At 58.7% G+C, this 12,549-nt stretch overlaps 1 protein-coding gene across 1 annotated transcript in view; it reads right to left on the bottom strand.

Annotated features, from left to right (window-relative positions):
• HCN4 (hyperpolarization activated cyclic nucleotide gated potassium channel 4) overlaps window positions 1–11,766 on the bottom strand; it is a 51,072-nt gene extending 39,306 nt beyond the window's left edge. The window contains exon 1 of the mRNA XM_075535679.1: window positions 10,985–11,766. Coding sequence (XP_075391794.1) covers window positions 10,985–11,766 — 782 coding nt within the window. The remainder of the gene's footprint in view (window positions 1–10,984) is intronic.
• Window positions 11,767–12,549: the final 783 nt, after the last annotated feature.

The raw sequence follows: 12,549 nt of genomic DNA, 5'->3' as shown, positions 1-12,549 counted from the left end.
GGCGTCTTGGTCCCAAGGTGGGTTGCAGGGGTGTACATAAGTAGCCAGAGTCATCACAATGCACATGCTAGAGTGTGAGCCCAGTGCTCAGCTAAGCCCTGGCAGAAAGCTGCCCACGGGTCTGGAACCCCCACCCGACCCAGGGTCATGCGGTCTCTATGGGGTGCTGGGTACTGTCAAGTTAATTCCAAGTCCTAGCAGCCCCAGGTGACAGTGTGGAAACCCCCCTCATCCCCGAAGGGGTTATCTTGGTTACGATCTTTACAGAAGCAGGCTGCCAGCCATGTCTCATGCCGAGCTGCTGCGTGGGTTTGCCTGTGTTGTGCCACCAGGAACCTTCCTGGGGGCCAGAGGGGCGGTATCCCCACAGAGTCAGAGCCAGCCGGGCCTCCGCAGGCTCCAGGGAGGGATGGGAGATGCGCATCAGTTCTCCTGGCCGGCTGCACAGCCCTGCCCCACTGGCTCGATTTGGACTAATGGGGTCGGGGTTACGGGCTCAATATCTATTTGGCCAATTAGGGTGGCTCTCTTCTTGGACACAGTCTGCGTCTGGACACTGGACACTGCGAGTGAAAAGGGCTTTGTCGAGGTCACACCGCATGACAGACTGAGGGTCAGGCAGGCACCCGCAGTGGGAGGGGCGGGCAATCACAATCCAGGAAGCTCCCGAGGAGAGGATTGCGGCTTCCAGGGCTGGAGGGCAGCCCATCGGCAGTGCTGGGCTCCACAAGTTCCTTCTGAACGGTATGAGGGCACTGATGAAACCTGGGCACCGGAGGGTCTTTCCTACCCCTGGGGACAGAAGCAAGCACTCCATGCCCTCTGACACATGGCAGGTGGGAGGAGCCCACCGCTGGCTCCGGCATCGGGGCCTGAGGATGCACACTGCTGCGCTACCTGGCGACAGGGGCTGCTCCAGTCTCTGACAGGGGAGCCGCAGGGCGATTACTTCTGGGCTCCAGGCCACATGCTCAGTGACATGATTGCCGCAGCATTAACATCTACCTTCCAGACCTAGTACAGCCAAAGGGAGCCTTAGCAAAGCTGTGTCGTCTGGACCAGGGCGCCAGGGCACATCTCTGGGCCGCAGGGACTCCGGCTGAAAGGCCAGCGAGGTGCTTGCGTGCTCATGTGAGTACACGCTCCCCCATGCATATGCACACACATGCACACACACTCCAGCAGCATCACACAAGACCAAAGGAAGTGGGATCCGAATCCTCACAGGCGAAAGGCCAAGCATAAGGAGCTGCAGGCTCTAGGCAGCAGGTTTAGAGTCACTTGTCTGCCGTGGGGCCAACACCCACCTCGGACACCTTCTAACCAAGAAAGTGCATAATCCAGCCCAGACCTGCCCCCTCCAGGAAGCCTTCCCTGACCACCCATCTACCTGGGTCTACCCTCTCTAAAATCGGACCCTCAGACCCTGCACAGAGCCAAAATCTTTCTCTCCTCTTTGCCACGTGAGTGGTAACCTGGATCCCGCAGGATGGGTGCAAAGGGCCTTCCAAAGGACCCATGTGTCTCCCACAAGGCATGACCCTAGAGCTCGCCCCTCCTCCAGCCCCTAAGGTAATGTATTAGACATCCCCATGTCATGTATTAATTTCTGAAAACCTCGTTCACGTAGACATAACACATCCACCCACACGGGTAAATGCTTAGACAGACACAAAATCAGCAGCAGCCAATTACCAGGCCCCCGCAGCTGCCATGATCAGACCTGGAGGCCCCGCTGTTCGCACTGCAATTGGTGGTTGCCAAGCTGGGGGTGCTGGGGGGTGCTAGGAGTCCCTCCAGCAAGCCGTCCATCTCAAGTGCCCAACCCTGAGCGCTGCTCTGCGGGCGCCAGCGAGCTCGCTGGCTGGCTGCAAGGACCAGACACCAGTCCCAAACAATGAGAGCAGCACGGGGCGGGCGGGAGCAGTCACGTGCAGGGCTTGGTGGCTCTGGCATCAGCGTCGTCAGCGGTGGCACTGCTGTTTCTTTATCATTTGTACTTTCCCTCACAGAGAGGCCCAGAGGCAGCTGGCTCAGAATCTGAGAGGTGTGGGAGCTCAGGAAGCAGCAGTTCTCAGGACAGGGGTCGGGGGATGGGCCACAGGCTCACCCTGCCTCCCAGAGAACAGGGGACTGCGCAAAGGCCAATTTGCTCAAGGACTCCAGTTCCAGACTGAGTCCCGATTCTGGACAAAGACTGACCCTACTCACAGTCTGGCCCTGAAGATAGACCCCTGGCCCTGGTCCCACACTGAGCCGAGACCCTGGTCGTATACTGAGCCCTGATCCTTGTTATACACTGACCCCTGAGCCTGGTCCCACACAGCCCCGGCCCTGGTCACACATGGAGCCCCAAACCTAACGTACAGAGTACCGACCCTCACATAGAGTTCTGGCCCTGACATACAGAGCACTGGCCCACTGGTTGGCTCCTTGTCCTCACTTCTGGGTGATGAGTAGCCCACGGGTGACCATCTATTTCTCTGGCACATGGAATAGATGCCACTGACTCCTGTCCCCTTCCCCTCTGAGGTCCAATCACCCCCATCCAGAAAACAGGGCAGCCAATGACACTTGAATGTGGATCCCAAATCCCCCAGGTCTCCATCCTAGTCAGGACCTGTGGGGGCCAGCAGCGCGGACATCATCCTGACCCACCATGTCTGCAGGGAGCACCCAGGGCCGGGAGTGTGTGAAGTTCCAGCAGCTTCAGGCAGAGTGCCTTCTGATAAGCACACATTACCACTGGTCCTGGAGCATATCTATCACCCCAGAGAGACAAGCCCAGGGCTGGGGTGACAGAGAAAAGCTCCCATTGACAGGCCCATTCTGGAAAAGCCTTCCCTGGCAGCCCTCTGGATGGGGAGCAGGGTGGACTGCGGAGCTCCATGACTATGAACCCAGACGTTACCTATCCCGCTTGACTGCTGCAAGGACTTACTCTGGGGCCCTGGGCCAGTCGCTCCCACTATCGAACACTCTGCTCCTCTCGGGAAGACACAGGCTCCACAGGAGCTTCCTGCGGCCTCGCCAGATGTGACCACCTGAGAGCCTAATGGAGCTCCTGTGTTTCAGAGCCCCACCTCACATGGAATGTGAGCTCAAATGGTCCCTACCCGGGGTTCACTAGCATTAAGAGAAGACCCCAAACCAAACTCACTGCCCTCGGGTCGATGCCGGCTGACTGCAACCATGAAGGACAGGGTAGAACAGTCCCTGGGAGTTTTATGAGACTATCACTCTTTATGGGAGCAGAAAGCCTCATCTTTCTCCCATAGTGGTTTTGAACTGCTGACCTTGTGGATCGCAGCCTAGTGTGTAAGAGAAGACAGAAGGAGAGAAAGAAGGAAGCTCAAGAATACGGATTTTGGAAATCTGATGGACTAGGTTCAAAGTCCAGTTCTGGTATCCCCACCCCCACCACATTTTCCCCCATCAGAGCCTCAGTTTCCTTATCTGTAAACGGGGTATAAAGCAAATTATCATTCAGAGTACTGTGAAGAGCAAATGAAATACAAGCATAAAAACTCCTAGCACAGTCTGTCACCAGGTAGTTTGCTAAGTGGTGGTTATTGGCCTGTGATTCCACCTGACTTTAGTTGCTATGAAGTCTTGGGCTACAAACTCGGAAACCCACTGGAGTCAGGGAGTATAGGACAACACCGTATGGATGAGGGAGACAGTGGACAAGTGGACAGCAAAATCCAATTTTAAAGGGGTGGCCTCTAATTTGTTCAAGCTCCTGCTGCAGGGAGGGGGCACAAGAAGAGAGTTGCCCGAGTTTCCAGTTTTTCAAGAGAAGTCTGCCCCCCAGCAATCTGGCCCTTAGTGACCCTTCGGTTCTGAGGCTGAACTCACCTCCAGGGCTCAACTTTCAGCCAAGCAATAGACAGGTCTGTAAGGGGGTTACCCCCACCATGGAATCATCAGCCACTGGAGATCAAAAGGGCAGCATTTAGCCAGGGGTGGAAGTCCAGAAGGGTTAGGAAGGGAGGAGGGGTGGAAGCAGGAAGCACAGGGAGGAAGTGATGGGTAAATTGAGGGGATTGCAATCAGTGACATGAAACAAAAAGACTATGAATGGTTGAGTGGAAAATGGATCTGTAAACCTCACCTGCTTCACAAAGTGAAAAAGAGAGAGGGAGAGAGGGGAAGAGAGAAAGAGAAGAGAAAGCTCAAAAACCCAATTTTGATTTTTACATCTTTCAGTTTTACCACAATGGCTCAGATTTGTGGTGACATGCCATGCTAGCTAGACAGAACACATCCGGGGGCTGTATCCAGTCCATGACATGCTGCTGGGTGACCTCTGGCCTAAGCCCTGCTCAGTCTCATCTTGAGAGCCCTCTATGACAGGGAGCTCACCACCTCTCTGTGCAGCCCACCATCCCAGTTTGGGGCAGGGAGGGAGTGACTCCAAGTGGCCACCTAGGACTCAGGGCCGTAATGATGTCAAGGGCCCTGGCACTGCTTTCTCAGTAAAGAAGCTTGGCTGGCAGAGAACATCTTCTCAGAAGCCAAGGAAATGCCCCCACCCTTCCGACAGCTCGCTCTGGCTGAGAAATGTGGATTCTTCAGCATCCCCTGGGCCCAAGCCGGCCCGCCTGGCCAGCCTCAGTAGCCCTTCTATCAATTAGCAACTGGCAGAAGCAGCTTTGTAAGAGTCCTTGAGCCAAGCGGATGTGTACTGGAGCTGTCTGCCTCCTCAGTTACATGAGGAGTCCCAGAGGACTGGAATGGACCTTCTGCACCGGGTCAATTCCCCAGGGCGTCCAGCGTGGTAACAGGCACAAAGGACACTCGAACCCTGTGCCACTTCTCAGCCCTGCCTGCTGTCTGCATACAGACTGGTGCCTTGCACAGTGGGGGGTGGGAGGGAGAGATGACAGGCAAGCCCAGGCCACAGGGGAAGGCTGCTAGGCACAGAGGGGCCAGCTAGGAGCCATCAGTCAGGCAAAGCCCCTGTTCAAGGTGCTGAAGCAGCTTTTGCTGCTGATACCTCTGCCCTCCCAGCTGACCACTGCCTAAGCCGCTTCACACCAGCTCCCTTGCCCTGTGCTACCTCTGTGTTCTTTCACTGACAACACCTGTCTCTGTCGGAGATCTCATTCCAGCCCAGCAGCCTTGGTACTCCCTGCCCCTTCTCCCAGAGCCAAGCCCAGGCCCAGCCTCCTGGCCCTACAGTTGGGAGAGAAGCTGCCAAACAGGAGGGAACAGGATGAGTTCATGAGAATCCTCTTGCCACCTTGCCTGCCTGCCCTGCTCCCCTCCACCCGTGGTGTCTAGCGGCCAGATCAGTAAGGTAAGGGGGTCCAGACAGCAGTACAGGAAAAGAGGTTGAACAGGCTGTGACTCCCCACCCCCAAGTCCTCGAGGCCAGTGTCACGGCTTAGCCCCATTCACAAAATCCTCCAGCAGTGCTGAGTAAGGTGCTAGGGACCAAGGGCGGGCGGGGGGAGGAGGAGGCTTGCCAGCAGAGGCATCTCTGCCTTCAGGGAAGGCAGCAGGGAGCTCAGGCAAAGCACAGAACAAGCGCATGATCTGGAAGTTCAACACTCCAAGTGTGATCTGGGCCCAAGCCGCCACTGCAGCTGCATCACCAGGCACTTAGTAAACCATTTGCCAGATTTTCACTCCTGGTGACCTAGTGTGTGGAGGAGGGGGGCTGTGCTCCACAAGGTCTTCAACCTCTGATTTTTCCAAAGTAGACCTCCAGACCTTTCTTCTGAGGTGCCTCTGGCTGGACTTGAACTTCCAACCTTTTGGTTAGCAGTTGAGAATTGTGGCCATTCCGCACTACTCAGGGCCCCAGGTATATGCTAGAAACACCAGGTCTCAGAGCACATCCCAGGGTCTCCTGAAGCAGAGTGCACACTTTAACAAGATCCCCAGGTGAGTCGGATGCCATTTAAGCCCGAGAAGGGCCAGGACATAGCAAGCACAGAGCTCCACAGATGGGTGGGAGGGAGAGGGTGCCCAGGAGAGCCAAGGATGTGGCTGGGCCTTCAACACACGGAGACAAAGACAGACAGACAGGCCATGACTGGGTGAGGCCAACTCTCCACAGCTAACAGCAGGGGCAAGGGCAGGGACAGGCAGGTGAGAAGGCAGCCCAGCCTCATTTACATCCCCAGATCAGCAGCCTGAAGAACCTAGAGCCCAGGTCTGAGACCCAGGGCACACAGGGTTGCACTCCCAGGTTTCTGTACACCAGGCATCCTGGAAGCATCTTGACCCTGAGATGGGTGCTGGCTTTGCAGCACATCTCCACCAGACTCATCAGGTTGGGCCCATCCTCATCACTGGAAAGATCTGCTGCCCACGATGCCAGCCGACCACAGCATTACAGGCGGCTCCCACTGGACTTCTCAGTGTCACTGTGCCCTTCCCCGGCCCCAGCGTTCCACACGGAAGGCAGTAACAGTAACCACCAGCCTGGGCAAGGGACTGCAGGCAGGCCCATCTAAGAAGGGGTCTCAGCAGCCCTCAGACCCAAAGCCAGGCTGCCACCTCCTGCTCCCCACCCCAGCCCCTACCTGAACACTCTTTCCATGGGTTGATAATGGATGAGAGACAGGAGCAGGACTGAAGACATAGCAGAATATCTTTCCCAGGGGCAAGAGCAGGGGCAGCTGTCAGATGGAAGGCTTGTTACCCAGCACACCAGCACCTTCAAACTAGTCCTCCTCCGAGCCTGGCCAGGCTCCTCTTCTGGGACGGGCCTTGAGTGGGATTCACAACCTCAAACTTCCCATGAGCCTCACCAGGGGAGTCTATAAAGTCAAAACCAAACTCGCTGCCATCAGCCTCATCACAACCCTATAGAACCAGGCAGACCTGCTCCTGTGAGTTTCTGAACCGGTGACTGTTTACAGGAATAGAAAGCTCTGTTTTTTTCCACGGAGCTGGTGGCTGGTGGTTTCCAACTGCAGCCCTTGCTGGTAGCAGCCCAACGGGTAACCACTCTGCCACACTGTGAGGATCTGGAAATGAATGGATCTTTCTGATTGGAGACGCCAGTATTTCCCATGAGACCTCTGATCTCAAACAGGTTCAGAACCACTCTCCACCGCCAAGGGCAGAGGCCCATGTGACCTGCCCAAGAGTTAGGGTAGAGGGCCTGAGGGTATGGGAGTGAGCGCCAACAGGTCCCTGGTCCTCTGACACCTGGGCTGGCTCAGTAGAGCCTCTCACCTCTCCGCCGGCCTTGGTTGTTGAGTGTGTGTGTGTGTGTGTGTGTGTGACATGGTGACAGGCACCAGGATTTTCATTTCCTAGGGAGGAAAACTGAGGCTCGGAGAAGGCTCATAAGCCAAGCGGGGCAGGGCTCTAGAACAGAAAGGGCTGGGCCAGGGCAATGGAAGATACCAGTGCCAGGGAATAGCAATGGGAAGGTGGTTTGGTCCAACTGCCAGACCAGCGTTTTCCCCACCCTCACCTCAACAGAACAACCAGTTGACACCGAGTGGATGCTGACTCCCGGTGGTCCCATGTGTGGTCCCATGGTCTTCATAGTGTGTACATGGCTCTGAGCTTTAGGAAGCAGATTGCCAGGACTTTATTTCGAGGCACCTCTGGGTGGGTTTGAACTGCCAACCTTTTGAGTAGTAGTGGATTGCTGACCAGGTCGACTGATGGGAGCAGATTTCAGAGCCCGTTGCTTCTGCCTCAAGGTAAGAAGTGGTAACTATAACCCACTCTTTCCTTCCTTGAAGCTCAGGCTAACGGTGGGGGGGTGGAGGGGTGGGGTGCAGTGTGATAAAGGATAGGAAGGAAGGTCCATCCTCACGGGAAGGACACAGTGGCAGCTGCAGAGCTGACATCTCACAGAGGATCCTCCCTGCCCGTGCTCCTGTCCACCCACACAGCCCCAAGACACCCGCATGAGTGTCACACAGGCACTGGACACACACCGCGGGGCAGACTGCCTGAGCAGGAAGTTAGAATGCCTAGACCAGTGTCTCAGCACAAAACCAGACACATCTCTCCCAAGAGGAAAATCAGGACCATCTGGATATGAGTTTGCTTGCTTTAGGCCCCCATCCCCAGGCCCTGCTTCCAAGACAGGAACCATGTAGAGAGCCCCATCAGTCATGAACAAGAGCCTGAGAGCATGATCCCCAATGGTTCACTGTGGCTTGGCCTCTTCCCTCAACAAACCATAAATACAAGTTTCATGAAACAGGGAATGAAAGCTGCCCAAGCCCTCGGCGCCACAGAGGGAGCCGAGAGATTGGGTGGCATGGCAGTGGGGGGGCACCACCGGGAGGTGACAAGAAGCAGAGGCAGCCAAGAAAGCCTATTTTTAGACATGGCCCAGGTTATGCTGGTCCCTCCAAGCACAGCCCACTCCAGTCCGTGGGGAGACACCCAGCCTTCTTCACTAAGAACCGAGAGTTGCCAGAAGCGGCCCCCTGACAGCCCTGAACGCCAAACCGCTGACTCAATCTATCATGGTTTGCTGGCGATTCTTTATTAAGCCAATTCTGTTGGATCAATGCCTCCTGCCCATCAAAATGATGAATAAATTTTCAAATGGCCTGAGCAATGCTTACTGAAGTTCCTGAGAAGCTGAAGGGGGGCGGTGGGGTTAGGTTCCAGAAAGGGGTGCACGGGGTGGTGGCTCAGGGAGAAACACTAGGGACGGAGGCTTGGGGTGCTGGGGTTGGTTTGATTTGGCCAGTGGGTCTCTGAGGAAGCAGGGAAGACTTGGCCAGACTGTTGCCTCTGTGACCTTTTGAAGAGGAGACCGGATTTTTGGATCCACGGGCAAGAGAGGCTTGCCCACTGCCGGTCCTTTGAACCACCAAGGAAGATCATGCTGGGATTTCTTTCCTGACCCCCCCCCCACTACCGCAGCCCCAGACAGCACGAGGCTGCACACAGAGGATGTGTGCGTCCAGTCACTAGTCCCTGTTGCTTGTGGCACAAACCCAAATTGCCAGGATTCATCCTGCTACATCCACCTTCCCCAGTCCCAGTGCTCCCCACCCCCAGCCTGTCCAGGAGCCTGCAATTAGTGGGAGATTCCTGCAGCATGGGGACTGCAGACAGTCACGCCAGGAAGAGCACAGGTTACACCAGGAAGGGAGAGCGGTTCCCATTCATAAAATCCATCCAAATAGAGCCCAGGCAAGAAGCAACCGGAAGGGGAGAACCCAGCACTTGGAAGGTACTGTGCAGAGACACACATTGTTGAGGGCTGCTTAGTATGCATCCTAGGAGACCCCAGGCCCTAGGCAATGGGGTTGGTGATAAGAAACCTTGCCAGAAACTGACAACCGAGAGCAGGGAGCTAAGCAAAGGAAGAGAGGGCCTTCAGCCATCTCAAGGGGCTGACATGGAGGCTCCTGGCACAGCCAACAATCACTAAGGAGTTTGGTGGGCAGGAGGTGGGGAGCCCAGGACACCTGCAGGAAGGAAGAGGGGAGACACAGCCCCTGAACACTTCTCTCTGACTCAGGATGGGGCCCTCTTCAGTCAGCCAGTGGGGAAGCCCCGCTTCAAGAGCCTGGGACCCCAGCCATAGATCCTGCATTTGCTCACACACCTGGTGGCTATGGCCCCCGTCTGTTTAGCCTGACCTCAGACCTGGGCTGTTAGGGTTAGGAAGAGCAGTCCTTTGAATATATATAAAGCCTCCTTCACCACCTATTTTAAGCCATCATGTGCTGCCTGACTGGTCCTTCCCAGCACGAGAACCCTCTCTCATTGGATGGAAAATGACTTTGCTCTCATTACAAACCCTGCTTCCCTGGAGTTTGCAAAGAGGGCTCTGGGTTGGCAAAATGCTCATTAGTCTAGGCAGCCAATTGGGGTAGGCAGCGAAAAGAGATAAACAGCAGGCAGGCCCAAGAGACAGAGAGAGACAGAGAGAGGAGAGAGAGAGAGAGAGAGAGAGAGAGAGAGAGAGAGAGAGAGAGAGAGAGAGAGAGAGAGAGAGAGAGAGAGAGAGAGAGAGAGAGAGAATGATGAATGGGCATTAAACCCAGCTCAAAAAGGTGAATGTTGCCCAGGTCCCCAGATCAACCTCATGTGCGCAGGAAAGGTCAGAAGGGTACCTGGGGGCCCTCAAGACCCTGGCTGGGACAGAGGCACGCCTGATTCTGACTTCAGAACCAACCACCAATCTCTCGATGTGCAGACATCCACACAGGCCCCAAGTCCGATGCAGTCTGCGGTTGGGTGGTGGCTGACTCAGGTGAGGGGGAGGGGCCGGGCCCTCCCACTGGTTGTCATCACACCTTTGGTCTGAGGGACCAGGGCTGACCCATGAGAGACCTAGCAGCTACTGGACTGGACCAGGGGAGTGGGGTGGAGCTCTGGATGAGCTTGGTGGTCTCAAGATGCTGCCTATCAGCCAGGACATTGGGGCATCTTCTCTGTCCATGGCTAGCAAGGTCATTCTGCCTTGCTAATCTGAAGGCCCACTGTTCCCGGGTGCCCACTCCTGGCCTACCTCTCACCATGAAGCTTGGGTTCAGGGTGCAGATGGGCACAGAGGACTCTCAAACCGTGCCTGGGACCCAGTGACCCCAATTCTCCAGGGCCCAGTTTCCCCCTTCTGGATGCAGGAATGCAGGCAGATAGGTAATGTCTGGGGTCGGTGCCAAGGGGGCTGGCCCTGCAGCTAAGGGGTCTGCCTTCCTTTGTGGCCAGCCTGACTCTGCCTTGGTGGTGGTGATGGTGGGGGCTGCATGGGTTAAGGCAGGAGAGCCCTATTCTTGCTGGCAGCAGGCTAGACCAGGCCAGGTTCCAAGCACCTTTTCAGTTTGCCTCTAATGTGATCCGGAACAGAGAGGGTGGCAGGAAAGTTCCCCAGCGCGATGCAGGAGGAGATCTGCGGGTGTCTGAGAACCAAAGAGCTCCCGGCTCTCTTTCTCTCGGAGCTCTCAGAGCGAGGGAGGAAAGTTAACTCCGCCGGGGAGAAGCATGCCTGAGACCGCGCAAGGCACCCACAGGACAAGGTGCGCGGGCCCCTTACCTGAAGTCGCTGTAGGGGTGGATAATCCAAAACCCCGCCGACTTAACCCTTTCCTGCTCGCGCTCCACAGCTTTCTGGCTGCCGAACATCCTTAGAGAGAATTTGTTGACCCCGGGCTGGAGCATGGCCCCAAACTGGCGCTGCATGAAGCCGGCCTGGCCCAGGCGCACCTCAGCATCAGGGAGGATCTGGTCGCCGGCGGCCGCGCCTCCTTCCACTTTGATCGCGGCGTCCGCCGAGGGCTGCTCGCAGGAGGCGGAGGTCGGCTGCGGCGATGGCTGGGGCGGCGGCGAGGTCGCCGGCTGCGCGGAGGGGCCGGAGCGCTCGGGTTCGGCCGCCAGGCCCGGGGGCGTCCTGTCCTCGCCGGGGGACGCGTCGCCCTCTGCTATGAGCCGCCGCTCCTCCGCGGAGTCGTGCAGGTGCCCGTGGCCGCCGGCGCCCCCCGCTCCCGCGCTGCCGCCGCCCCGGCTGCCCAGCGAGGTCAGGCTCCCGCGGAAGCGCCTGCAGTCGCCGTTCGTGCTGGACTTGCCCGCGCCACGGGCGGGCCCCTCGCCGTCCGCCGCCCCGAGGGCCGCGCCTCGGGGCTCCGCGCCGCTCCCCGCCGCCGAGGGCGAGGGCGAGGGCAGCGGCCGCAGCCGGATGCTTCTCCGGCTCGGGTCCTGGCGGCCCCCTGCGCCCTCCTCCTCGGCGTCCTCCTCCTCGTCCATGATCCACGCCTTGGCCCCCACCTGCTGCGGGAGGCTGTAGAGCCGCTTGCGCATGGACGTCGGCAGCTTGTCCATGGTGCCGGGGGCCGGGCCGGGGACTGGGGCGCCGGTGCGGAGCCGCCAACCGGCTCCAGGTCCGCCAGCCGGTCCGCCCGCCCGCGGGGACGCGTCCTTCGCCGCCGGCGCGGGGCCGCCTCAGGCGCCCATGCCCGGGCGGGCAGGCTGCGGACGGCGGGGAGGCTCGGAGCCGCGCTCCGTTCCGGGCCCCGGCTCGCCGCGCTGCGCCCCCTCTCGAGCCCAGCTGGGCGCGGGGACCCCGCGGGCCCTCCCTCCGCGATCAGGGGCGCGGCGCGCGGCCCGGCTCCAGGCGCCCCGCCCCCGCGGGGAACAATGAGCGCCCGGCGGCGGTGGCTCTGCGGCTCCAGGAGCCGCTCCGGGGCGCAGAGCGCACGGCCCGCGCGCCTCTGGGGGGGCGGCCGCGGACCGCGGGGCTGTCAGTCCGTCCTGCCGCCGAGAGTCGGCGGCCCGCCACCGGCGAGCTGGCCTCGCCTGCTCTGGCAGAGCCCGGCCGGGCCGTGGTCCCGGGGTTCCCGCCGCAACCGAGCAGAGCCTGGCGGCCCGCGGGGTTTACATCAGCGGCCGCCTCCCCTCCAGCGCCCTCCGGCAGCGCTCGGGCTCCCGCGCCCCGGAATATTCATGAAGCCGCCGCAGCTCCCGGGTTGCCATAGGAGCGGCTCCCGCAGCCGGGCCTGCCTACCTGGGCTTCTTAAAGGGGCAGTGGCGCCCCGGCCCGGGAGGGGCGGGGGGCGGGCCCAGCGGGGGTGCAGGGCGGACCCTCGGGGGGGGCCTGGGGCACCG

Source organism: Tenrec ecaudatus, chromosome 17 (assembly GCF_050624435.1).
Source record: "Tenrec ecaudatus isolate mTenEca1 chromosome 17, mTenEca1.hap1, whole genome shotgun sequence".
NCBI classification, from domain to species: Eukaryota; Metazoa; Chordata; class Mammalia; order Afrosoricida; family Tenrecidae; genus Tenrec; species Tenrec ecaudatus.
Note: the sequence above shows the minus strand (reverse complement) of the source record. Positions and strands in the feature narration are given on the sequence as shown.